Source organism: Panthera leo, chromosome C2 (assembly GCF_018350215.1).
Source record: "Panthera leo isolate Ple1 chromosome C2, P.leo_Ple1_pat1.1, whole genome shotgun sequence".
In the NCBI taxonomy this organism is placed as follows: domain Eukaryota; kingdom Metazoa; phylum Chordata; class Mammalia; order Carnivora; family Felidae; genus Panthera; species Panthera leo.
Window position 1 is genome coordinate 94,733,751 of NC_056687.1, and position 27,989 is coordinate 94,761,739.

The following is a 27,989-nucleotide window of genomic DNA, read 5'->3' on the forward strand; positions in this document are numbered from 1 at the left end:
AGCAAATCCAGGCACTGCCTACAGAATGTCAAGGCAAAGTCCCAGTTCTCTCAAGGCTAAGGTCATTGGACCATTCTGGGTTTGTTTCCTTCAATGTATAAAAATACAGTTTACAGGTGCATAACCCCACCTTGAGATAATCTTACAAGATCCGTACATGCTTAAATATTATCTAATTTTTATTATATATTCATGTTTAATAAACTGTGATAAAACAAACCTCAAACTGTATGTTATATACCAACAAACACACTGGAAAATGGCAGCCTCTTAATTTGTACTGCTAAGTTACTCCGTTTGTGTGCACAATTTCATTCAGGAAGAAGAATTTCCACTGAAATTTCAGAGTTTTCTCTTTAAAAAGAGAAATTTGCAATTACTTATCTTGTTTTTTCTATGCCTTGGAAACAAAACAAAACTGAAAATTAATGAGATACTGAAGCTGATATGGGACTTTATATTTCTTTCAAACATCTAACGTATTCACTAAAACAGCTTCTTTGTTGTCATTGATTAATTTTATAACTAGATATCACATAGTTACACTCACAAAAATAAATGTTACTGATTTTAAAAGTCTAGTTTTTGTTGATGCTATATTTGTTGGCATCCTGAATCAAATTTCTATTGGAGGAAAGGATTTCACTATTACAAATTATTTTAAAATGTACATTCTGGAAAATGTCAACAACCCCTTTAAATTCTAATAGTCTCTGATTCTTTAACAATAAATTATCTTCAACTTCGTGTCATATTCTGTCAACAGTTGAGTTGAGAATGATAGGAAAATTAACACAAACAACTGCCTAATGCCAACAAGTGCTATGGAAAGCAGGACTGGTTGAGCAGGAGCAGAAGTGGTTCTACCTGATGCCCATATGCTAGGGTGTAGTGGCACTTCCGAGTCTATACATCTCATACTTCTGAATTGAAACTGACCCGTCCCTTGGATTATTATAAGTTATGCAGTTTTACTCTTGTTCCATGGATTGAGAGCTAAATGTTGGTCAAACTCTTTGTTATAGAGCACACTAATATTAAATGCCTTATTAATCCCATTTTTAAATCCTAGCATAGTGTAGGTGCTTAAAGTATATTCCCCATGTATTAAATATGCAACTTAAAATCCCTCTTTTATCCCTTGATATCATTCATAAGCAAATACTAATGTGTGCTAACAAGCTTCTTTAATTGGAGGACCAAAGGCGCGTTTCTCTTCATCCCTGGCTTGAAATGTTCCCAGACACTTCTTTCATGATTAGCAGCTTTTGTTTTATTACCATGGGTAACTGGAGTTTTCAGTAGAGAATTAAGAGCACTGGCTTTGGAGTCAGAGGAATCTTGCTTTGAATCTTAGCTCTGACATTTAAAATACGAATGAACTTGGGGGTTACTTAACCTCTGTGAAATTCATTTTCCTCACTTGTAAAATGGGATCGTTAAATCATCTACTTAATAGAGCTGTTTTGAGTATGAAATAAGATAACACACACAGTTTCTGGGACATAGTGGAGGTTGGCTTTGGCTATGTTTTATAACCCTGGTATCATATTGTTATATGATATCATCATTAGAGGCAGTCAGTGGCTTAAAAGCATCTCCTGGACGCATCCATTTCCTTGCATGTGAAAACCACTTTCTTCTCACATGGAAGAGTTGTCTGCCAGCAATAAGAGAGAGCATGCCCCAGTGCACAGGTACTTTTCCAGCCTCTGCTAGGGCACATTTACTAATGTTCCATTGGCCAGAGCAGGTCACATGGCAGAGCCCAGAGACAAAAAGAAGAACTAATGGACTCCCTTTCTTCGTGAAGGAGGCTGCAGAATATCATGGCCTTTCTACTCCCTCTCTGTCTCCCTCCCAGTCCAAGTCTACCACAAATACTAAGCAATAAGTAGATTCCCATGATCTTGTGAAAAAAGCAATCTTCTTTCTTTTGACAATAAAGCTATGCTTAAATAAGCACTTAGTTTTTTCCAAGCCCTGAGAGGCAGCTTAAATAGATATTCTTATTTTCAATCACAGGTGAAAATGGCTGATACCCAGAGAGTATCTATGCAATGCCTGAGGGTACATAATGAATCAGCTTGGACTAGATTTTGCAGTATCAGTACTGAAGTAATAGTTCTTCCCAGTATCCTGGACTTGGCTTTTAAAAATTATTCCCTTGTAAAATTTGTAACAATTTAGTACCATTACTTTTTTTTTTTCATTTGTTTCCCAGTGAGCTTGATCCTTTTGCTTAATTCTTCAGACATAAGAATAACCCATTTACAAAACAGAAGACATCCTTTTCTTACAGCTTTGAAATCTAATTCTAGCCTCTGTTGTTATCTTTGTCTTTTTGAAACCATCGTAACCTCATCCTTTTCAATGAGCTGTGTTGTGAGAGGGTAGACTGCTTATGGAATGGTTGAATAAGTTCTCATAGTTACTAGTACGTGTGTGCTTTTCAGTTCCACTGCCTAACTTGCTGCCACCGTTGCCCTAGACTAGAAATCAGGATAAACCGTAGCCCTGAAGGCCTGATAAAATGCATGCCCACCTACAAGGTCACATAACCTCCAAATCAAGGTTCTATGCTAGAGCTCCATAACCATGACCCACAGTGGTCCCATAATTGTGTTTGGAAACAGTGCAGTTTAAACTAAAATTCAAGATACTTCCATTCTTGCCCTTCCACCCTTGTTATGTATTTATTTTTTTGGTTGACAAGATTAATAACAGTGTTTATTTTGCATTTATAACTCAAACATACTTCGTTCAAATATCACAAAAGACTGGGCATATAATACAATACTATTATAAATCTGTATGTAATTCTAGATGAGAAAACTTAAGTGCTGAAAGTTAGGTTAGGGATGCCTGGCTGGCTCAGTTGGAAGAGCATGCCACTGTTGATCTCAGGTTTGTGAGTTCGAGCCCCACGTTGGGTGTAGAGATAACTTAAATAAATAAAACTCAAAAAATACAAATAAAAATAAAAGCGAGATTGCTTCCCTAAGGCGATGTAGCCAGAAAAGAGTGGAGCCCAAAGTGAACATGCACCCCATCTGCCGACCCTCATTTTTCTGACTCCGTGCATATGCTTTCTTCATTTTCATATTGTCTCAGTTTACCTTCGCAAAGTGATGGAGAACTTGCTGCCTTCATTCCGATCTCCAGTATTATTTATTTTGGATTTAATTATATATTGAATCACACTATTATTTAACTGTTTTCTTAATAGTATGGTAAACTTTTTAAGATACTTTTCCCCTGAGGCATCTGGGTGGCTCAGTCGGTTGAGCATCCGACTTCAGCTCAGGTCACGATCTCACGGTTCGTGGGTTCAAGCCCCGCGTCGGGCTCTGTGCTGACAGCTTGGAGCCTGGAGCCTGCTTCGGATTCTCTCTCTCTCTCTCTCTCTCTCTCTCTCTCTCTCTCTCGGTGCCTCCCCTTCTGCCCTCTGTCTCTCTCTCTCAAAAATAAATAAATAAACAAACATTTTTAAAAAGGATACTTCTCCCCTCTTGGATTGTCCCACATCACCCTCCATCCTGTTGAGAACCTAGGAGGCCGGCAGCAATGCTTATACAACCAACTTGTCTCTAAGAATGACCAAAGGTGAGATTGGCAGGCTGCCATTGGAAAGTGATTGGTGTTTCACTGCCCCAGGTAGTTGCCTCTTTAATGGAAGCAGCTGTGGATACCAGGCTGCTCACAGAAACCCTCAGGTTTGTTTTCCTCCTTCTGTTTGGGCTTCCCTAAAGTACATATGCTCACATCCTGCATTCATCCACAATTATTCGGCCCACATGGTAAGTTTAAAATAGCTTAATCTGCACCATAGTAAGACATTTGAGGCATGCTACAGAGGCCCTTCAACAAGTAGAAGGTCTGTGAAGGTCAGTCTGTCCTCAGGCTACAGTGAATGTGTAGGTAGTCTCCCATAGCTGCAGGGAAGAATCCATTGGTCATCGGATGCCATCCCTTCCCTCAGCCACTGTCCCAGCCCCTCACTCCTGGACCCCCCTCCTCAATGTTGGGGCCACATGCTTCTCCTTAGGTCAGCACCTCAATCGTATGTTCTATTTTGAGATCAGTTAGTCTTTGATTTTGTTAAGACTTGTGACATGTAAGAGGCTTCACTCTCCTGGGTTTGGAAATCTCCATTGTTTTTCACTAAAACTTATTTTCTCATGATGAAGAAATGTCAGCACTTCACCGTTCTCATCTCACCCTCACTGTTTTCTCTCAAGTACCCCCGATGCCACTGTAGTAGCAGGGTCCTTGCAGGTGTCCTCTCTTTTATTTGTATTTGTTCACCAGCACTTTGCCTGGTGCTGGGCATGCTATAGAGAGCAAAAGCAGGCACCATTCCTGTGTTCACAGTTGGTACGGGCTGATAGGAAAGAGAGGCCTTAATCAAATGATAGGACGGATAAGTGTAGATTGCAATTCTGGTAGGTGCTACAAAGGAAGACACATGTGATGATCCATGAGGCTAGAACCAAGTCAGATCAGAAACCTTTGCTGGCGAAGGGACTCTGGAACTGAGACCTGAAGGCAGAGGAGAGCTTACCATCCATGAAGAGCGTCGAGTAGAAGAGCAATTATGACACATCTCCACACCAGTACCAACAAATATGATGCCTGTGTGAAGTGTAGGAGGTGGATAAGATACAGCAGGGGGGACTTGACATGGCCTGAGAGAAATAGGGAAGACATCCTGAGGAGGGCCCTTTAAGCTCGATTAGGAATAATGAGTAAAAGCTGTGTCCAGAGGAGGACAGGAAAGAAGACATCACATGGAAAACCGCAGAAGGGCCCGACAATGTAGAGACTGAAGTGAGGCCAAGCAGCCCAAGCTGCAAGGGGACAGACAGGGACACAGCACAGGCGGCCTTTAGGTAAAGGTGATGTTACAACCTACCCTCAGAGGTAATTGTTACTAATGCACATCTCACATAACTCTCCTGGGATGGAATTTTGTCTCGCCAATCTCAGAAATAAATCCAACTGATGTGTACATATCAAAATAAAATTATGGGAGAGCACATGCACCCCCCACCGATAGTGCTAGGGCCTCCAAAAGTGGCCAAGTTGATGGACTCCAAAGTGAAACTCAGAATGAATGAAACCCGAACATCAGGAAACTTAGTCTGTAGGAGAGTTACCTCTTTTCACATCCATGGCACTGCCACGTTCCCCCTTTCTTTTTATGTTTAGTTTCCAGAAGGTGAGATGAGTTCCCCTGTTTTGTGAACTTCTTCAGATCTAGGGAACTTACCCAGCTGACTTTCATCATCTTCAGTCAGTTACTTCAATAAAAGTAGGCTTCAAAGAAAATGAACCTAACAAATTTTAAATGTCAGAGCTTGTATTTTTTTTTTCTTTCCCCAATCTTTCCTACTGATCAGATATGATCAGTGATAGGTAGTCAGTGGACATAGTTCCTAGAAGCCGAGAGTGAATTTTATTTCAATAGTCTGTCTACCTTGATCTTTTCCAGGTGAAAGGATGAGCTTTTTCTTTCTAAATGGTTGCATACTATGCCTGTTTGCTGTACAAACAGAAGAGCCTCTAGGATTGCCAATTTGATGTCTTGTGATTTTTTTTCTTTGTAGTCAGTATGCTTGTTTACCACCACAGAAGAATAAAACTTAAGAAAGAATTTATTGTGTAGTTGATATAGATGGTGACGAAAAACAGAATCCTACTAAGCACAATGGCTGTTCATGACATAATATTTATTATTCTAATACAGGATGAAGAGGAAGAAATCAAACAAGAAATTAACATGTTGAAGAAGTATTCTCATCACCGGAATATTGCTACATACTATGGTGCTTTTATCAAAAAGAACCCTCCAGGCATGGATGACCAACTTTGGGTATGTAGTGCTACCCAAATTTACTTTACTTACAGGAAGAACAACCAGGGCTGAATGGTTCATTTCTCTGTCCTCATGACTAAATTGGATTAAGTAACTCCTTCTTTGAAACTCTTGGCCCCATAATTTCCATAACATTGTGTTTTCAAGGTTCTTTCCCATTTTCCCATTTTAAAGATAAAGTATCTTTATCTTCTACCCCTTAATGTGGGCCATCCCTAAAGCCACTTGTTAAGTTCTCTGGTTTTTCCACTAGTGACCACATTTATTGAGTTAGGCATCACACTGTTTGCTTTTTATGTATTATGTCATTTATTCCAGCTCTTTGAGAGGGACATTATTATGGTCTCATTTTTTTTAGTCTCATTTCTTTTTTTCTAATTAATTAATTAATTCATATTTTAATTTATATCCAAGTTAGTTAGCATGTAGTGCAACAATGATTTCAGGAGTAGATTCCTTAATGCCCCTTACCCATTTAGCCCATCCCCCACCCAAAAACCCTCCAGCAACCCTCAGTTCTCTTTAAGAGTCTCTTATGTTTTGTCCCCCTCCCTGTTTTTATATTATTTTTGTTTCCCTTCTCTTATGTTCATCTGTTCTGTGTCTTAAAGTGCTCATATGAGTGAAGTCATATGATATTTGTCTTTCTCTGACTAATTTCACTTAGCCTAATACCCTCTAGTTCCATTCCATCTTGTTGCAAGTGGCAAGATTTCATTCATTTTGATTGGCAAGTAATACTCCATTGTATATATATATATATATACCACGTCTTCTTTATCCATTCGTCCATCGATGGACATTTGGGCTCTTTCCATACTTTGGCTATTGTCAATAGTGCTACTATAAACATTGGGGTGCATGTGCCCCTTCGGAACAGCACACCTGTATCCCTTGGATAAATACCTAGTAGTGCAATTGCTGAGTCATAGTGTAGTTCTATTTTTAATTTTTTGAGGAAACGCCATACTGTTTTCCAGAGTTTGCCTCATTTCTTAGATGACAGAACTTAGGTTTACAAAGAGGGTAAGTTAATTGCCCCAAGGTCTATGTAGCTAGAAATGGTGGAACAATAATCTAACCAAGTTCTATGGGTCTTTTCCTCATCTCTGGCTAATGTGTGGATGACTGAAATTTAAATTCCAGTTCTGTGAATGAAATACCTAAAACAGTATCTGATACCATATAAGTACTCTCATGGTTGCTTTCCTTTCTAGTTAGCTATGTGCCCCAGTCCTGTATCTTTGACAGTTTGTGAGACAGCTGTCCCACTGAAGGAAGGTAAATTCAGTATATCTGCTACCAAAACCACTATTCCTATCCCTGCCCTGCTTAGATTGCTCTTCCTCTCACCTTCGTGGTTTCTGTCCATGAAACTTTTATTCATTCTTATCTCTCAGGCTGGCTTATAACGCTGTCTTGGTTTAATCTTCCTTTGCTAACTTCATGTGGGCCCGTTCAGTGGAAGCCTAGATTTTGCAGTAGACTTCTACTTGACCTACCTCGCTCTCTCTTTCTTGAATCTCTGTTCATTCCATATGTTGCTGCTTGGATTAATTACTCTAAAAATACCCTTTTAACCACTTACCATCTTACTCATTTTCTAGAGCTCTTACTATGTGTCTGACACACAAAATTCTTTAATTAGACAGAATTTACTATATGCCAAATTATATACTAAATTGTGTGAATCCAGCAACTACTATTTCATGGACAGCTAATCAAAGAATCTCAGTTTACTCTCTTAATGCAAAGACATCTGTCTGTAGTCCAGTTGAGAAGATAAAACATACACAGTGAACAGAATTGGTGACAAAAAGAATATTATAATGTTAGCTCAGAAAAATAACAAGATTTTCATGTATTTTGATAACTGAATACTATAATCTTTGGAAGTGAAAAGAGCTACTGTATATTTTTCCCCCATAAGCCCATCTTTAAATTTAAAATAAAAAAGGTATTTTGGGGTAAATAAACCCACTTTGTATGATCACATTGATTTTATATATTTTTATGTGATTTCTGAAAAAGTTATAGTAATATTTTAATTGTGGCCTCTTAAATGTATAGTAGATATAAATGTGAAAATTAAAAATGTAAAAATAGTAAGAGAAAAAAGCTATAACTGTGTAATACTAAAAAAGATAAACGAGGCCATATATGCAAGGGCATAACCACATAACAGAATTTTGATGGACTTGCCTGTATACATTTTTTTTTTAAGATTCTCATTACAAAAAAAACATAAAAAACAAGGTGAAATGCAAGTAACTAATTTAGGAAAAATATTTTATATATGATGAGAAAGAATTTAGTAGCCTTTAGAGAGGAAGAGTTTTTAGAAATAATAATAGAAATAATATGGTATAATAGAAAAATATGGAACTAAAAGAAGGATTGAGTTAAGAATGAGGCAGCAATTAGCAAAGTAAGAATTATCAATTACCTGTAAAGATGTTCTTAAAATATAATCATACCAACAATATAAATGCAAAACAGAACAAGAATTAGATACCATTTTTTAAACTTATAGATTGGCAAAGATTTTTTTTAAATGATATGCCCAGAATGGACACTCATACCCCCTGCTTATGGAAATGAAGATTGGAGGCTGGTACTCTTATCTTTACTCAAGGGCATTTGGGATACATACAGATAAACATTCACACACACACACACACACACACACACACACAGATAGATAGATATGCAGGAATGTGTCCTAAATAAATATTTGGGTAACTGTATAAAGATGTATGTAGAAGGTAACCAATAGGGAATTGCTTAAGTAAATCCATTAAAGGACAGTGTGAAAGGACACATCAGCCAGTTACAATGATGTAGATTTATATTTATAGTGCAAAAACATTAACTTATATAATGGGATTTTTTTAAAGCCTTTTAAAAATACTATGATTAGATAAAATACATTTTCATTTTTGGCAAATAAAAAAGGAAGAAAAAGGAAATAAAAGAAAAAATGTATCTATTGTCTATTTAAATGATGGGGATGTCTAGGATACCAATGGTGTCGAAGATATTTGTATCTGGGTAGTATTTTCACTAATTTAACTTTTAAAACATTTTTTTCTTTCTTATGTCTGCTTCTTTTTTCTTCTAAACTTTCTCTTACGTTGAACATCAGAGCCACTTCTGTTTCTTCTTTTTTTAATTGCTCCCCATTGGGCTGTTTTTGCTCCTCAAAGACAGTCAGCAATCTGAGGCAAGGACTGTGTTTGCATCTCTGTGGCCTCAGTGCCAGGAAGGTGCTGAGCATACGAGGCTGATAGAATAATTGGACTGTAAATGAAAATGATTATTATTTCTACAGACCTGGTTGCTAATAATGTCAGTACAAAGCAGATGGCTGCAGGTACTTTGAGAGTTCATTTTATTTGTGGACTAAAAGTTCGACAGGAAGTGATAAGATGATTCAAGTAGGAATATCTCTGTGTTCCTAAAGGACTTCTACGTCATCAAGAATCTAGCTTTTTAGCAATGACCCCATATTGCCATAAGCTTCAGCAGATAACAAGTGGAGAATGATAGCTGTTTTAATGCTGTCTGCAGAGAGTTTTTTTGTTTGGTCAGGGCCCTGGTTCCAAATTAAACGAAAGCATTAATGTAGCTTTGGAACCACCACCTTCAGGAATCACTTGCAATAGTACAAGCTGAGTCACACCCAACTATTTATCACTTCTTCTGTGAGATGGGCCAGATAGGAGAGTTGGTTTTCTTGTGAGAGTGAATTGTTAAAATCTGGATGTTTATTTAGAAATTGGTTGAAAGAAAGAGAGGAGTGGTCAAGCAGGGATTCACTTATTTTTACCCTTTTCCTAATGCTGCAGTTTTTTAAGTTGGAAACAAAATTAGTCGTCTTTTATTTTGCTGGATCCCCAGGAAGTTAATTGACTTTCCCAGGGCCTCAAAGCTCATTAATGGATGAATGCAGAGTCAGAATGCAGGCATCCTGAAATGTGACAATTTAGCTTGGCCTGAAGTTCTGTGAAAGGCACTGGAAGTTTGTTGTTATTGTTTTTAAATAAGCAGACCTGCAGTCCATTTTCCAATAGGCACTGGGAGAAAGCAGGAAGCCCGTTTGCATCTGCATGGCATGAACAGGAGATTTCGTATTCTTGGGAATCAGTTGCTGCCTGCCAGTTCTCACCCTGGCCAGCTGCTCCTCCCACAAAGACAGCTGTGGTTGCTGGGAATCAAGAGTCTGCAAGTGTATATATTCATTTATTCAGTCACCGTTCATTTGTTCATCCTACAAATATATATCAAGCACTTGCTAGACAAAAGGGACTCTTGTAGACACTTAGGATATATCCATGAACAAAACTAAAGAAAGCCCCTACTTACATGTAGCTTACACTCCTGCTACAGACCATAGAAAATAAATACAGTTAGTAAGAAAAGTGTAGAGAGTGCTGGAAGCTGACAAGAGCCTAGTAGAGCAGGGAAAGGTTGATGGGGTTGCATCCAGAGGAAGTCCCATTGTAGAAGACTCAAGGAGGCGTGTTCCAAGCCTGGTGGTTTCCAAGAATAACAATGGGAGCAGTGTGATCAGAAACCTGGGAGATGAGACCTGGAGCCACATCATGCAAGGCCTTACCGACCATTGGAAAGATATCAGCTTTTACTCTGAGTGAGGTGGGGGGGCCACTGGAGGGTTTTGAAAGTAGAGGAGGGATGGAATATGAGCCACGTAGTTAAGGGGTCTCTCCCATTTCTGGGTTGAGACTAGACCAGATGGAGGCCAGAGCAGAATCAGGGAGGCCAATTAGGAGACTGTTTTAGCAAGCGAATCCCCTTCCTGAGGTTGGCAAAGGGAGATCTGCAAGTAGTGGTCTCTCCCAAACCCAGGCACCAAGGGAGGGCCAGGCCTTCACATTCCATTTGACCACCTGCAATTAAGTAGGACCCACATTCTGCTTGGAAGACAGAGGGCCTAGCAGGGACCATCCCCACTAGTAATCGTCCATTAGCTTCTGCGTTACCAGGGAAAAAAATACCAAGCCATGAAATGCTTACGAGGATGAGGCCATCTTCTTTTTCTAGTTGTGCTCTTTCTATTTGCTAACAAACTCAGGGGGAACTTGGAAAAGTAAAGGCAGAATAGAAACATAATGGGAAATTAATACCAGAGTACAATGTTGGTGGGACCTTGGTTATAGAATGTGATTGTGCATCATTACTCCAAGGGCTCCGACTCACTAAATTTGAGCCATTCTGTGTTAATAATAACAGTGGCAGATAATATTTATTGCTTGCTTCTCATATGCCAAATTTTATGGTTTTGGGTTTTTTGGGTTTTTTTTGCATTATCATATTATTTCATTAGATCTTTACAACTACTCTATACTTTAGATCTATCATTATCCCCACTTTACCGATAAGGAAATTTGGCTCAGAGAAGTTAAGAAATTTACCCCAGGTCTTACAGCTGGTGAGTGATAAAGCCAGTGTGCTAGCTAACCCCAAGCTCTCTTATGCTAGAATCAAGCCCTTGAGCTTTACATTCTTTTAAGTTGTAAAAAATAATTCTGATATCAAAAGTTGGTGTTCCAAATAGGATTGACGCTTTGGGTTTATTTTGACTTCATCTTTAACCTCCATTCCTCAGTTCCCCAATTTTCAAAGAGGGTAGCAGGACCAGTTAGCTACTAATAAGACTGATGTGGAAGTCTAAGAAATATGCCTTGAGGAGTACCTTAAGACTTTTGGGAATGTTTTAGCAAACAATTGCAAAGATCACAGATAGTTGACTCTTTGGACTAATGGCATTCTGTTAGGATTACATTTATATAAAAATGTTATTGTGAATTATATAGAGACGTAACCTGTAGCAACCAAAGCAGCACTTTTTTAAGAGAGAGAGAGAGAGAGAGCACAAGTGTGAGTGGGGAGGGGCAGCAAGTGAGAATCCCAAGCAGGCTTCATGCTGTCAGCACAGAGCCCAATTTAGGGCTCGAACTCATGAACCATGAGATCATGACGTGAGCCGAAATCAAGAGTCAGATGCTGAACTGACTGAGCCACCCAAGCTTCCCAAAAGCAGCACTTTCTAACATGCATTCCCAGTATCCAGACTACAGGAAATATTCCCCAGTTATTTCTTTTGTTGTGGCTAGAGGTTTTGCACATATCCTACCAGCCAACACATGTGCTGTTTTAGGTGTCTGATTGAATTATAATCTGTGCGAATTCTATCAGTCTTGTTGTAGAGATAAACTCTTGTTTAGTACCAGCTCTTTGAGGAAATACAGCTACTTCTGATAATGGCTAAGTAATTCTCCTTTATCAACCGCTCAGGGCCTGAACCGGAAATCAAAAAAGGGAGCTCTTTCAATAAAGATTCTGATCTCTTGGAAACAAGCAAGCTCTGTCACACAGCACGGCTGTCTCATTCCACCCCATCTCAGTGATGAGAAGCTCTCCATTTTGCTGCACACCATTCGGGCACTGGGACTGAGGGACAAGTACCATCTATTAGGGGTACTAATACTCTAACCTTAGAAGGCAAAATCATACATATTTTGCTGTCTTCTCATACTACCACAATCCCAGGACTAGAATATCTTATAAACAATGATAAATTTTTTTTTTAAATAATATTTATTTTTGAGTAGAGGGAGAGAGAGAGAGAGAGAAAGGGAGGAGCAGAGAGGAAGGGAGACAGAGGATCCTAGCAGGCTCTGTACTGTCAGCACGCTCAGGACTCAAACTCAGGGCTGGAATTCCCCAACGGTGGAGCTGAAGACAGACTCTTAACTGACTGAGCCACCCAGGCACCCCAAAAGCAATAATATCCGATTAGTTTCCAAAATGTAAGGTGGTCAAGTAAGACAGCAGATTACTGTACTGAAATGTCTCAGTAAGCCATTCATTAGATTGCAACAGTATAGCCTTGCAGAGCTAAGAGTTCAAAAACTATATATGCATTGAGGGGACAAACATTGCCACCGTTGGCTGAAACCTGATCTGGAATCCAGAGACCTGGGTTCTGGTATTGGCAGAGGCAGCATCTCTGACATCTGGTTTCTTCCATATAAAAATGGTAACTTTAGAGTAATAGGCCTGGGTTTTCAAACTGGCAGCCCAGAGGCTAAGTACTGTCTGGGTGAATGTATTTAGTTTTAGTCACATAAGATGGCGGTGTTTTAGTTATGGCAACATTAGAAAAAATCAATTTCTTGCAAAAGTCTGGATTCCTTAAAAAGTTTTGAAAACCAGGATGATTTGAAAATGCTGGGCCTGAAACCCCCAATAGCAGCAGTGTGTTATAACTGTTTGGGGAGCACACGCCTGCTCCAATTTGTACCAGAAATTCCACCACTCCCAGGTGACTTCCATACATGCTAAACTTCACATATTGATGTTAGTTGCCTAGCTCCTGCATAAGATCATCTGTAAATAAGATATTGAGATGAACCAATGAGAGATCCTTTCTAGAATCTGCAGTGATGTTGGCCACAGCCTCCAGACCTAGGTCTGCTAGAGTTTACATTTGCTGTAGCATCTTGCCTGGCAAAAAGATCATGCCCATTGACATTTTTGGTTGTTGTAAAGTATAAATATGAAATGCTGCAGATAGCATTATTAAAAATTCAGCCACCTGTAGCTGAGTCCTTTGAATAATTAATATTTCTCCTTTTTGAGTTCTATGCATCAGAAATGAGGCTTTATTTTTCTTTTCTTTCCTTTTTTAATTTTTTTTGATTGTTTTAATCAGTATTTGTCACTTGTATAACTAAAGAACTCCTTTCTTCATATATATAGAGCCTAGGTCATTTGTCTGGAGAAGTAATTGAATCTTATTATTTGTGAGTAGAAATTTTTGAAAGGCTAACTTTGGTAATTCTAGAAGGAGTGCCTGAAATATTTGGAGGAATGATTGTAAACAGGCTTCCAGTCTCAGAGCTGTCCTATTGCAGGACCTATAGAGATATGTTACTTAGTTACAAACACAGAGTTAAAGTCATACCTAATTTGATACTTTGCAACAGGGCCTGAGATCAGCTTTAAAAGAGCCATTTTTTTTTTTAACATTTTTTATTTATTTTTGGGACAGAGAGAGACAGAGCATGAACGGGGGAGGGGCAGAGAGAGAGGGAGACACAGAATCGGAAACAGGCTCCAGGCTCCGAGCCATCAGCCCAGAGCCTGACGCGGGGCTCGAACTCACGGACCACGAGATCGTGACCTGGCTGAAGTCGGACGCTTAACCGACTGCGCCACCCAGGCGCCCCTAAAAGAGCCATTTTTATGAACCGATGGGTGATTCTGTGACAAGAATGTACAAATGATTTCTTCTTTTATCCCAATGAATTTCATTTGAAATGTGCTTAAACTTCTTTTCACCTGAGCAGAAGGAAAACTTATGTGTCCCCAGAGTTATTCTGCCACTGGTCTAAACAAACCTTCTGGTTCCTTTTCTAGATAAATTCTGAACCAAAGTCTGTGTCTCATTAACCTAAATGCTTCTCAAAATCCTCAACTATCAAGCTGCTTAATCATAAATCTTCTGAGGCTAGTATTTTCTCTTCTTTTCCTGTTTTTACTTGTCTGAAAGCTTGCTTTCCCATCCCTTCCCCAAATTCTTCTATTTGGCTGTAACATTCTGACCAGCAGCATTGTGCATTTCTCAACGGCCTTAATAAGGTTAGTTTCTGTGAGCAGAATGGACACGTAATGGTTTACTCCTAACAGGAAAAATTCCCCAGCTGAGCTTGCATACATACTGAGAAACTTGAGCACCAGAAACCAAATACAAGATGCAACTAACTTTGCTTATTCCCTGAATGCTTCTATGCCAACTCTGAGGCTCTCTCTCCCTAGACATGGTAACCATTGAGCCCTTGTAGTGGGCCTATCCTTTACACAGGCTTCTTGTCGCTAAAAGTACCAGTTGGCTCCATATATTCAAACTCCCATTGTCGTTCTCAAGATATAAAGTCGTTCATTATCCAGAAACTATATTGACAAAGTTTGAGAGACTTCACGTCCTTGGGACTCAATTTTTTGTCTTTGCAAAACTTAGAATTTGTAGTTCAAGCACTTGTTCTGAAGTCTAAAAATATAATGTAGAAGGAATTTTTCTTTTCAAATACATGCTAGTTTAAAAATGAATGCATTTCCAAATTTGAAATTCCCACCAGTTTTACTTTACTTTTACGTAAGTTGGCTTAAATGGTAAGCACGTTCATATGTACACCTGCCAATTTCTGTACTTACATACACGTGTATTTTATATTGTGGGACTTTAAACTACCTCTGACAAGTGAGACAGCATTCTATAACAAAGTACTGGTTTTGTTTACACCTTCATAAATCATGCAGATGAGATCTGTGGCTATTCCCAGCCACACATGATAAAAATATCCTGTGCCTTTCTGATGTTTCTGGACCTTCAAGGTCAAGATGCTTACCCTCTGCAGAGCTGTGAATTCTTGGGAGTTTATCTTTCCTACCCATTTCTTGGAATGCCCCTTCAGTTGCTCAGTACAAACTTCTCTCATTTCAATTTTTTTTTAAGTTTATTTATTTCTTTTGAGAGAGAGAGAGAGGCAGAATCCCAAGCAGAGCCCGATGCGGGTCTTGAACTCATGAACTATGAGATCCTGACCTGAGCCAAAATCAAGAGTCAGTCACTTAACTGGCTGAGCCACCCTGGTGCCCCAGAACTTCTCTCATTTTAGACAGACCTTAAGCATCCTGCTCCCTCATCTTCCTCTCCCTGCCTCTTTCTCCTCCTTTTACTATAAAAGAGAAGGATCTGTTAATAGTCAGTTATTCTTGTGAGTGACTGACTAGTGATATGTGAGGGGAACAAGTTGAGGTGTTTGGGGCTAGTGCCTGCAATTCTAAAATATCATAAAGCATTGTTTCTTATATAGGATCTTAAAACCAGTTAACTAGCAGACCAGTGAATACTGTAGGGACCCCAGAAATCATCCTAAGCTTCTTAAGTTGGTTCTGAGGATAAACCTTTTAAAAGTATTTCAGAGGTGATTAGGATTGGAAAGTGCAGGTTAGAAGTGACCACAGGGGTGCCTGGGTGGCTCAGTTGGTTAGGCGTCCAACTTCAGCTCAGGTCATGATCTCACGTTCATGGGTTCGAACCCCGCATCGGGCTCTGTGCTGACAGCTCAGAGCCTGGAGCCTGCTTCGGATTCTGTGTCTCCCTCTCTCTCTGCTCCTCCCCTGCTCATGCCCTGTCTCTCTCTGTCTCTCAAAAATAAAATAAAACATTAAAAAAAAATTTTTTAAAGAAGTGACCACAGCAGGTGACTCCATATTGAAGGCCCCTCCTGATGAGGTGAGCTCAGGGCTGGCTCAGGCAGTGCTTCTGAAATTCCTTCTGGGCTCAGCTGAGACCTAAGACCTTTTGCTTCAATATTGTCCTGGAGAGGGGAAGACAGAGGAGGGCATAATAAGTGCCTCCTCCCCCCACAGCCTCTAAGAGAAAACAAATATAAGACAACTGACAAAAATACATGACAAACAACCATGTAAGTTGTGACATATGTTAGAACTTTGTGTTTTTTTGTTGTTCTTTTTTAAAGGGCACCCGGGTGACTCAGTTGAACATCTGACATCGGCTTAGGTCATGATCTCATGGCTCATGGGTTCCAGCCCTGTGTCGGGCTCTGTGCCAACAGCTCAGAGCCTGGAACCTGCCTTGAATTCAGTGTCTTCCTCTCTCTGCCCCTCCCCCACTCTCGCTCTCTCTCTCAAAAATAAGTAAACATTAAAAACAAACTCTTTGTTTTTAAAAGTTAACCTTTTTAGTGTCGATAACAATAACTACGTGTCCAAATCATCCAGGCAACACTTTCCCCCTTTTATTATTATTATTTTTTTAATGTTTTATTTATTTTTGAGAGAGAGTGACAGAGACAGGGGATGGGCAGAGAGCAGGGGATGGGCAGAGAGAAAGAGAGAGAGAGAGAGAGAAAGAGAGAGAGAGAAAATCTGAAGCAGATTCCAGGCTCCGAGCTGTCAGCACAGAGCCTGATGCAGGGCGTGAACTCATTAACTGTGAGATCATGACCTGAGCCAAAGTCAGAGGCTTAACTAACTGAGCCACCCAGGCACCCCAACCCCTTCCCTCTTAATTGGGTCTCGCTTCACTATATTGTTTCTTAAATATCTAGTCAGTGACACGGTTCCAGGTCCAGGCCCCTTCCTGCCTGAGCTTAGTTCTGTTCTCACCTTCAACCCAGCCTCTCTTCTCTTTTCCCAAGTGACACACAGGTGTATTCTATTTTCTGACCCAGTTATTTCAGTGGTGTGGAAAGAGCATTTCAAATGTACCATTCCTTCTAAACCTTTCCCTCTACCTCTTCAGCCTCAAATAAAAAGATCCGACATCCTGGAATGCACCACTGTTTTTTTCTTGCCATGTGATACAAGCTTTAAAAAAAAGCCATGTGTTCTTTGTGCTCTTTTGCTAATAGAGGTTATAGAAATGCATGTGCCCCATGCTCTGTCAGCCATTTGAAGTGGATCTTGGGAAGCTATTGATACCATCTTCCAAGCTGGAAACTCTTCCTGGTTGCTCGTTTTTAAAAATGCAGACAGACCAACAGATAAAAAGTAATAAGTATAGTTTAAGATTTGGGACTGCTAGGACCTTTACACTCATAAACACATTTAGTGTTCACACCAAACATTTTGCTTTATTTTATTTTACTTTATTTTATTTTATTTTATTTTATTTTATTTTATTTTATTTTATTTTGTTTTATTTTATTTCATTTTATTTTATTTTATTTTATTTTATATTATTTATTATTATATTATATTATAATTATAATTATAATAATTATAATAATTATAATATTTATTATTATATTATATTATAATTATAATTATAATATTATAATAATTATAATAATTAATTATAATATATTATTTATTATTATATTATTTTATATTATTTTATAGTTTAAGATTTGGGACTGCTAGGACCTTTACACTCATAAACACATTTAGTGTTCACACCAAACATTTTGCTTTATTTTATTTTACTTTATTTTATTTTATTTTATTTTATTTTATTTTATTTTATTTTGTTTTGTTTTATTTCATTTTATTTTATTTTATTTTATTTTATTTTATTTTATTTTATTGTTTTACGTTGCATTTTATAGTGATGGTGGTGGGGTGCTGAGCCCAGGGTGGTTAGAGAACATACATGCCCAGGGTCACATAACTAGTACTTGAGAGAGCACCATTCTTTCAACATGCTCTGCTTACTTAATGAGTAGATATACCATGGATAAGGCTGCAGACCATTACTAAGCTTCATTTCTAAGTGAATAAGGAAAAGGGAATTGAGGAAATGGCGTATTAATGAATCAGTAGCTGCAAATCACCAAGCCCAGCACCCGGCACATGGCAAATTCTCAGTTAATGTTAGCAAGTATTGTTGCCCCAGTGTCAACTCCTCAAGAACTTTCTTTGGGGGAAAATATTAATGATCCATTATTTCTTGCTTGTGAGATGTGAAGTTATTGACTTATTGCTGCTGGGCTTGGCATGTTGAGCCCTGTTTCTGTTTATTAATGTGATGAGGTTACTTGTGATGAGGGAGGGTCCCTGCTGCGTGGTGGCAGTAATTATCAGTGTCACTGTGTGGCTGCAGGAACCAGTTGCTAGCAAATGCTGGTTTCTTCCTTTCTCTCTTTTTTAAAAAAATCCCATTACATAATTTAACAATCATTTCATTCCATAGTGAGATGAAAAGAATTCAGCAGCCTTCAGCTAGAGCTGAATAGCGAAGCAAATTATAGAAATCACTGACATTAGTGCCTGGCTAGAGCAGGATTGTTTCCTACTGAATATTTGAAAGTATTTTGTCCAATCTAATTTTAAAAGACTAGAGTCACTGGGTTTCCACTGCTTTCCTTGGGAACTATAATTTCGTGGCCTAATAGAGCTCAGCAGTGGGACATTTTCTCCTGCTGATATGGGAGCAATGGAAGGATTCATAGGAGGTCTGGTCACTGTGTTTGTCAAAATGAGATTTGAGAAGAGAAAGGAGCACAAACATATTCAGCTCACTTGAGAAAATATTTCAACCCAAGGATGTTTCTTCAGTCTACCCTGCCACCATTGAACCATGGTTTGCTACACAATGGGATTTTTCTTTAACTTTGTATTGTAGAGAATCCCCCAAATACACAATAGTAAAGAGAACAATATAATGGACACTCGTATGCGCAACACTAGTCCCCAAACCATCAATCATTGACCAATCCTGCCCATCCATATGCTTACCCACTTCTTCCCTTCTATTATTTTGAAACATATCTTTTCATTATATCTCTTTTTCTAAGTTCTGATAAAAATATATAACATAAAATTTAACATTTTAACCATTTTAAAATATATAATTTAGTGGCATTAAGTACATAGTATTGTCCAACCATTACCACTATCTAGTTCCAGAACTTTGTCATGACTCCAAAAGGAAACCATTGGCAACCACTAATCTTTTTGTTTCTAGGGATTTGCCTAGTCTGGATATTTCATATAAGTGGGTTTATACAATATAGAGCCTTTTTGGTCCTTCTCTCAATTAGTATAATCTTTTCAAGATTCAGCCATGTTGTATCAGGCATCAGTACTTCTTTCCTTTTCATAGCAAAATAATACTTTATTATAGGATATACCACATTTTGTTTATTCATCCACTGGTGGACATTTTTGTTACTTCCACCTTTTGTCTATTGTGAATAGTGCTGCTTTGGACATTCTGATGCAAGTTTTTGTTTGAATACTTGGTTTTCAATTCTTTTGAGTATATACCTAGAATTGGAATTACTAGGTCATATGGCAATGCTATGTTAACTTAATGTGTGTGGAACCATTAAACTGTTTGTGACTGCAACATTTTACATTCCCTCCAGCTGTATATGAGGGCTCCAATTTCTCACATCCTTGCCAACATTTGTTATTTTCTGACTTATTAAAAAAATTATAACCATCCTAGTGGGTATAGAGTGGTATCTTATTGTTTTGATTTACAACTTCCTAATGACTGTTGATGATAAACATCTTGGCATGTGATTGCAGGTTATTTGTATATCTTCTTTGAAGAAATGTCTATTCAAGTGTTTTGCCCATTTTTAAATTATGTTGTTTATTTTTTTGTTGTTGATCTGTTCTTTATATATTCTGGATACTAGACTCTTATTAGATATATGATTTACAAATATTTTTCCCATTCTGGGAGTTTTCTTTTCACTCTCTTGTTTATATCCTTTGATGCATAGAAGTTTTTAATTTTAATGTAATCCAATTTATCTGTGTTTTCTTTTGTTGTTTGTGCTTTTATTGTCATAGCTAGAAACCATTGCCAAGTCCAAGGTCATGGAAATTTACCCCTGTATTCTCTCCTCAGAGTTTTATAGTTTTAGTTCTTATATTTAGGTCTTTGATCCATTTTGAGATAATTTTTGTATAGTATGAGGTCAGGGTTCAACATCATTCTTTTACATATGGATATTCAGTTGTCCCAGCAGCATTTATAGAAAAGACCATCATATCATTTTATCCATAATATTTCAGTATGTTTCACTAAAAGATAAGAATTTTTTACATAACAACAGTACCATTATCACACTTTTAAAAAAACCTCATATTTCCTTAGTATCATCAAATATCTAGTCTGTATGCAAAGCTTTAATTGCCTCAACAATTTTAACAGCTTTTTAAAAAAAATCATATTTAGATAAGTTGCATCCTTTGCACATTGTTGGTATATCTTTTTTAATGGTTTTAAGTCTATAGATATCCCCTCCATCTCCTTTTTACCTTCTTGCAATTTATTTGTTAAAGCAAATGGGTCATTTGCCCTATGGAGTTTTCTATTCTAGGTTTTCTTGATTGTGTCCCCATGAGGTAACATGTTCCTCAGTACTCTGAATTTTTTGTAATTTGGCAGTTGGAACTAAACACTTGATCAGATTCTCGGTTTTTTGTTTGTTTACTGTTGTTTGTTTTTGGCAAGGCTACTTCTTAGGTGATGTTGTTATTCTAATCAAGAGGCAAATCCTGTCTGGTTACTTCTTATTTATTTATTTATTTATTTATTTATTTTAGTGTTAGCAGCCATTGATAATCAGTGCTTAAATTTTTTATTTAGGAGCTATGAAATAGTAATATTCTAATTCTCTTATGTCCTCTTCATTTATTGCATGGAATGCCTGCTGTTTATGAAAAGAAAATTTACCTCTTAAGTACTTAATTATCCAGTGGTAAAACTTGTCTAAGATTGGCAGTATAAACTCTTGATTCTTTCCCTTTATTTACCAGTCTCAAAATAAGACAGAGCCAGTTATATATATTCTTTTTGAGGGTTGTTTATTAATGCATTTAGTTAGGCACATTTAATGTGTTTCAAGCCGTTGCAGGTGTTACTTTTATTGATGCTCAAATCATCCCATAGTTGGCCAGTGAGACCCTCTTCAAGTTGATTCTTGAGTTCTTTCTAACATGATCTTGTGGTCTCCTATAGCTTCCTGGCTATCATATATGACAACTCTGCAACTCTTTTTAGGTTGCAGTGTGAGCTACTATGGCACTTCTCAAATTTCCTTACAGAAACTTCTAATAGGTCTCTTTACTTCCCTTGGCAGTCTGGAGAAGATGGTAGCATTTCCTGCCATTTGTGGAATCATAAGACAAGTCAGAAGACGCACTGGAAACTCATTCATGAAACTCATTTCAGAGTTTTACTGAGTTTCTATTAGGCAACCATGGTGTTGATGTTGGGAATGGACATTTGGACAAAGCCAAAACCATCAATGTGATTTCTTATGGATCCATTTTAGTTCTGTTTCTAGTGTCTAGTCAGAGATTGATTGCTAGTTATTCTGAATTCTTTTCATATAATTACAAAAAATATATAAGTACTTAATAAGATGACATTTGTAGAAGACCTCTTTTAGTTTTAAGAAAAGGAAGAAAATATGGAAATGGATATGTTTCCTCAACCTAGAAAATGAGTGTAAAATCAGATGGATTGTTTTCCCTCTTCTAGTCTTTATTTCTCTATTAAATAAGGGAGAGGATTATTTTCTGCCTATTCGATAAAGTTGCTGAGTGCTGTAATGAATTTATATTTATAGAGAACTTGAAGCTTTTTGGATGAAAGGTGCTAAATTAAGGCTTATTGTTTATCGAATTTATTTGATGTGTCTAACCTCCCGGGAACATTTGCTGAAGTTAATTAAAAACAGATAGTCTGCACTCTGACAGCTTACAGTGCCACTTACAAACCAATAGCATAAACAGCCTACACTTTATTGTCCTAATGTTGGACTGCCTAGAAAACCATAGCTCTTTCAGACAGGAGAATGATCCGCTTTTGTAGGAGAGATGAGATCAATTGCTGGATAAAACTGCAGAGATATTCTCAAATACATCTGCCCTTGTTTTTAAAAATACTTAGAATATGGAGATTTTCCTCAATTTCCAACTATAATTTTCAGATTGGAAAATTAAAAATAATCTTTCTTTTCCATCATTTTGGAAAGAAATTAAGATATAGGTTTATGTTTTATATATTGTCTTACGATCACTTGTTCCTTACAGGAATGGCATTCTAAAGCAGCCAACTGGAATGACTTATGCTGTCTTAACCCAGTGGAAGCTGTGAAGTATAATTATAATTATGGTATGTTTGCTTCCTTTGCCAGTTGGTGATGGAGTTTTGTGGTGCTGGCTCTGTCACTGACCTGATCAAGAACACAAAAGGTAACACGTTGAAGGAAGAGTGGATCGCGTACATCTGCAGGGAGATCTTACGAGTAAGTGACAACATGGAGTATCTTGGGAGGTGTTGAACTTTGTACCAACCTTCCACTGACATTCACAAAAGTATTGTAGACCTTTCTAAAGCTTTATTCTAACAATGATGGCAGTGGTGGTGGTTTTGTGGTCTGCTCCAATAGAAGGGAGAGTCATTCTGATCAGGCCATGTGAACTCTCATTTGGGGGGTTAACATTGGTTGACTTTCCTTAACCATTTCCAATGGTGTTTTCAATTAGAAATATGATTTTAGATCATAGAGATAAGGTTTCACTTAGGAAATGAATTTTTTAGAGCTTTTTCGATTACTTGAATTTTCCATTTATGAAAATAGTTTACGAATTGCATGACATTAACCATTCCAGCATTTATAACCTCGTCTAACTGATTTTAAATGAAAAAAAAAAAAATTCTTTGAGATGTTGTCACTTAAATCAATCAAAATATCTGGATAAGACTATGTATATTTGTCCAGTTTTGCCCACTAATCTCAGTCAGGCAATCTGGACAATAGTATCATATGTACTGAGCTCAATTCAGGAAGAAGGTAATTGGTCAGGGTTCAGTCAGACTAGTTTATTTATCTCTTGCTAGTAATATGGAGTCTATTGTACGTTTACTGAGCATTATTACTAGATCTGCTTCACAATCATAATTTATTTATAAGCTCTGCCTTCTTAATCTAAGGGAATAAAAGTTAAAACTATTTTCATGATGTGCCCAAGATACACTTTTGAGAGACAGATTATGTGCTGTGAATGGATGGATGGGTGGGTGGATAGAAGGCATTAAGAAATTGAAACCACATTAGGAGAAAGAAAGGAAGGAAGAAAGGAAGAAAGGAAGAAAGGAAGAAAGGAAGAAAGAAAATGGACCCATAAAAATAACATTTGTAATAGCATATACTTAGAAATAAATTTATAGAAAGATGTGAATGACTTATACACTGTAAACTACAAAATATTAGTGAGAGAAATTAAAGAAGACTTTAATAATTGGAGGTATATACCATTTCACAGATAAGAATATTGAATATTGTAAAGATGTTATTTCTTACCGGTTTGATCCGTGGTTTCATTGAACTCCCTATCAAAATTTCTCTAGGTGTATCTGTGGATATTTACAAGCTTTATTTTTTAAACAATTACTTATTTATTTTGAGAGAGAGAGAGAGAGAGAGAGAGAGAGTGCAAGCAGGGAAGGTGCAGAGAGAGAGAGAGAATCCCAAATAAGGTCTGAGCTGTCAGTGCAGAGGCCAACGTGGGGCTCGAAACCACGAATCATGAGATCATGACCTGGGCCGAAATTAAGAGTCAGACGGTCAACTGACTGAGCCACCCAGGCACCCCTTGACAAGCTGAATTTTAAAACATTAAATGGAAATGCAAAGTGCCAAGAATAGCCAAGGCAATCTTGAAGAAGAAGAACAAAGCTGAACGAGTTATGGTGCCAGTTATCAAGACTTATTATGAAGCTACTGAGTAGATAAGACAGAATGAGGTATCGTCACACAAATACACAGATGGCCAAAGGAACAGGATAAATATTCAGAAACAGATGCACTTCATATGGACCCCTGATTTATGACAAAGAAAGTGCTGCAGTGCATGGGGGAAGGGTGCCCTTATCAGTAAATAGTGCTTGGTTAATTGAATAGTCGTGTGGAAACATGTAACTTGATACCTACTTTATATCCTGCTTAAAAATTAATTCCACCTGGATTAGAGACATAAAGGTGAAAAACACAAAAAATAAAGCTCTTAAGAGCAAACATAGGATAAGCTCTCCATGGCTTGGGGTGGGCAAAAGAACACAAAACAAAATTTGAGTGGGATACAAGGAGGTATGGCTGCTGCTGTCCTTCAAATCTGACATTTATTTTCAAAGATCGAGGTGCCTTTTTGTCAACTTCATTTGAATTTCTGACTTACAATTTTACTCATTTAGAGAAAGCACGAAAGGTTATTTAGTCTTCGAGACCACCCAGTGGTGCCAAGAATCTGTTGGGTCTTCAGGGCTGGTTCTGCAATATACCTTTCTGTGCTGCTGGGGAACCCTGGGGATCCACCATGTGCTCTCCAGGGTTCTGAAAACAGCAGGATCATCACCTGATGATTCTCCCTCCATGCTTGGGTAGAATGTGTGAAAACTGTTTTCTTCCTTCTTCCAATACGTTCTCCCAAAAGGTACTGGCATTTGAGATAAGGTGACTCATTGGAAGAGACACTCAATCACAAGAAGTTTCAGAGATAACCCTCCATGCATCATACGATGTCATAAAATATGGCATTTGGCTCACTTGTGTGCTCTGGTACCTACTTCCAAAAGCTCTGGTAGTGAAGGAGGCCAAGGGATCTTCAGTCCCTCTTTTAAGAATTCATGGGATGTTAAGATGCTGTAAAACATTTTAATCTGCTTGATGTCCACCTTGAGCTAACCTGACTAGATAAGAAAGGTAATTTTTTAGCACCCAAGCCAGTGCTTCAAACTCTCATGGTTTATGTTTACTGATATTCCTGAACATACACATTGATCTTTTTGAACATCCATATTCTTCTGATGAGTCTTTTCAACAAGGGAATTCAGATATTTAGAATTTTTTTATGTCAACTTCATTTTTCATACCAGGGTTTTGTCATTATGCAGGAAAATTTAAAAGACATAAAAGTATAAATAATAAAATGGCAATACCTGAGTATAAATACCTTGGATGAGCAAGTGTTAGCATGACATAATTTGCTTTAAGACACCAATTTGAGATTATTTTAGGTTATGCTTTGTCTGACTTAGAGCAAGTCTGTAGATTTTTAGAACTCAGACCACAGAGAAGCCAAAGTGAGAGTAACTCATGGAGAAGGGGAACACAATCAGGTTTGGATGCCACCACATAATTATTTCATATAATGAACACAAAGTCATAAATATCATAAAGCACTAAAGATGACAGCTATGAATGCCAAACAAAGGAAAGGGAAATTGCTGTTTTCTTTTTTTAATGTGAGGCACTTTAGCTAAAGGCAATGGGAAATTTCTTGTCTGGATTGAGAAATATTTCATTGTGCTTAGTTAAAATTATACACTATAATGTAACTTTTAAGTTTTGAATTCAGATATTGATTTAAAAAACAAACTGGAGTACTTAGTTAAATCAGGTTAGTTTTCTGTAAGAGACTCTAGACTCTGTTACAAACCAGCACATGCAGTCAGCCCTCACTTTTCTCAGTACCATCAGCCGAAACTCGTGCATGCCAGAGCCACATCATTGTCCACTTGGGTCCATGCTACCTGAGATCAATGCTGATATGCAAGCAGTTCATTAATACAGCACCGGGCGTTGCAAAGACTGCTTCTGTATTTTAGTTTATATTGATCAGTTGCCTAGTTTAGAACAGCACTGTACACATATGAAAGATGTGAGTCTGATAACAAAAGTCTCTCTGGGTGAGTTCACATCTTTTTTGGATCACTGACAACCCAGCTAGTTTATTTGCATCTTGGCTTCTGTCCTGTTAACCCTTTTCAACTCTCTGTTACTCCAGGGGCTGAGTCATCTGCACCAGCATAAAGTGATTCATCGAGATATTAAAGGGCAGAATGTCTTGCTGACTGAGAATGCAGAAGTTAAACTAGGTAAGAACAAGATCCAGTGAGCCTAGGAATTGAGGGAACTGATACGATTATTTCAACAGCTGATTGTTTTTCCATTTTGTTTTGTTTTTAATGAATATAAATTTGTCACTCACTGTGAATTTGGAGGTCAGTGTACTACAGAACGAAGAGGAAAATGTTTCTTTGTCTGTTTCAAAACATTTTCTAAAAGTGCTTGAGTGAATTGGTATACAATATAGCAGACAGAACCATTTGCTTAATCAATACGTAGAAAAAAATTCAGATTCTTAAAAAATTTTTTTAATGTTTATTCATTTTTGAGAGAGAGAATGAGACAGTGAGTGGGGGGAGGGGCAGAGAGAGAGGGAGACACAGAATCCAAAGCAGGCTCCAGGGTCTGACATGTCAGCACAGAGCCCGAGGCGGAGCTCGAACCCACAAACTGTGAGATCTTGACCTAAGCCTAAGTCAGACACTTAACTGACTGAGCCACCCAGGTGCCCCCCAAAATGAGGTTTTTTTTAAGCAAAACCCTTTAGATTAGAAGTGACTGACCTTGAAATGGTTTCCTGTATCTTACCATTTTGTTGACTTTGTTGCTGCTATAACAGAAAGTGATGACCCATTTGTTTACTGAAAAATATCCTGTCAGACACATTTAGAATAATGAATTCCTGCTATATTCCCATATGTTTTACATTATATTTTCATCGACTTCATTATTACCTAGGGCACGTGCACAAAATAGGTGTTCAGTATTCTCCTTTGTATGCATGCTGGATATCCTACTTCCACTTGCCAGAGTTATCTGTGAGGCAACCCTTCTCCTTGGTGCTTCTTTCCAACAATCTGGTGGGAAGAGAAGGTAGAGAATCTCCACATGCATTTGCCTGCTTGGCGTCTATGAGTAAGGGCATGGATTGACAGCTATCTCTAGGATATGCAATTTGTCATCTAGAAAGGAGGTATTGCCCATATGATTGTTTATTTTCAAAGAGATTGAAATATCTCCTGTGTTTATATCCTAAACATTTGTTCTTGCCTCTTTGTTAAAATACATAATTTCCATTTTTTCTTAGTTAGCATTTGGGGCCAAACTTTCATCTTGTGAGTAATTCCCGCTTAAAACAAAAGCATACATTTCGTAGGCAGGGTGTGTGTGTGTGTGTGTGTGTGTGTGCGCGTGTGTGTGTGTGTGTGTGTGTGTGTGTGTACACACGTGCGTGCATGTACATATGTTTGTGTATACTGGCTAGATAATGTATCCTCAGAATATTCACTCATCATTAATCAACAGTCACTTGTTGAGAGAATATTATGTCAGGCCCTGTACACAACACTCTTCCATAGTTTCTCTCACTTTGCCATCATAGCAACTCTATGTAAATACCATCACCCTCATTTTATAAATTTGGAAACTGAAGCCTAAAGAGGTTGATCTGCTAGCACTAGGTGACATCACTAGTAAGTGGCAGAAATGGGATGCAAACTTAGGCAGTCTGACTCTAGAAACTTGGCTCATAACCACTTCCTTTGTATCCTCTAAGTATTCTCTTTTATGGCAAACAAGCTTGCTTTTTATTCAACACCTGTTTTTGGTCCCTACAGACCCTTGGTTTAACCAAATACAGCATTTTGTGCTTTCCTCATTGGTATACTTTATCCATTTATACA

The 27,989-nt window shown here is 37.9% G+C and overlaps 1 protein-coding gene across 8 annotated transcripts in view; it reads left to right on the forward strand.

Annotated features, from left to right (window-relative positions):
- Positions 1-27,989, forward strand: part of TNIK (TRAF2 and NCK interacting kinase) — a 442,546-nt gene that overhangs the window by 290,763 nt on the left and 123,794 nt on the right. For all 8 annotated transcript variants that reach the window (XM_042955223.1, XM_042955220.1, XM_042955221.1 and 5 more), the window contains 3 exons: positions 5,750-5,875; positions 22,594-22,704; positions 26,246-26,336. In XM_042955223.1, the coding sequence (XP_042811157.1) occupies positions 5,750-5,875; positions 22,594-22,704; positions 26,246-26,336 (328 nt within the window). The remainder of the gene's footprint in view (positions 1-5,749; positions 5,876-22,593; positions 22,705-26,245; positions 26,337-27,989) is intronic.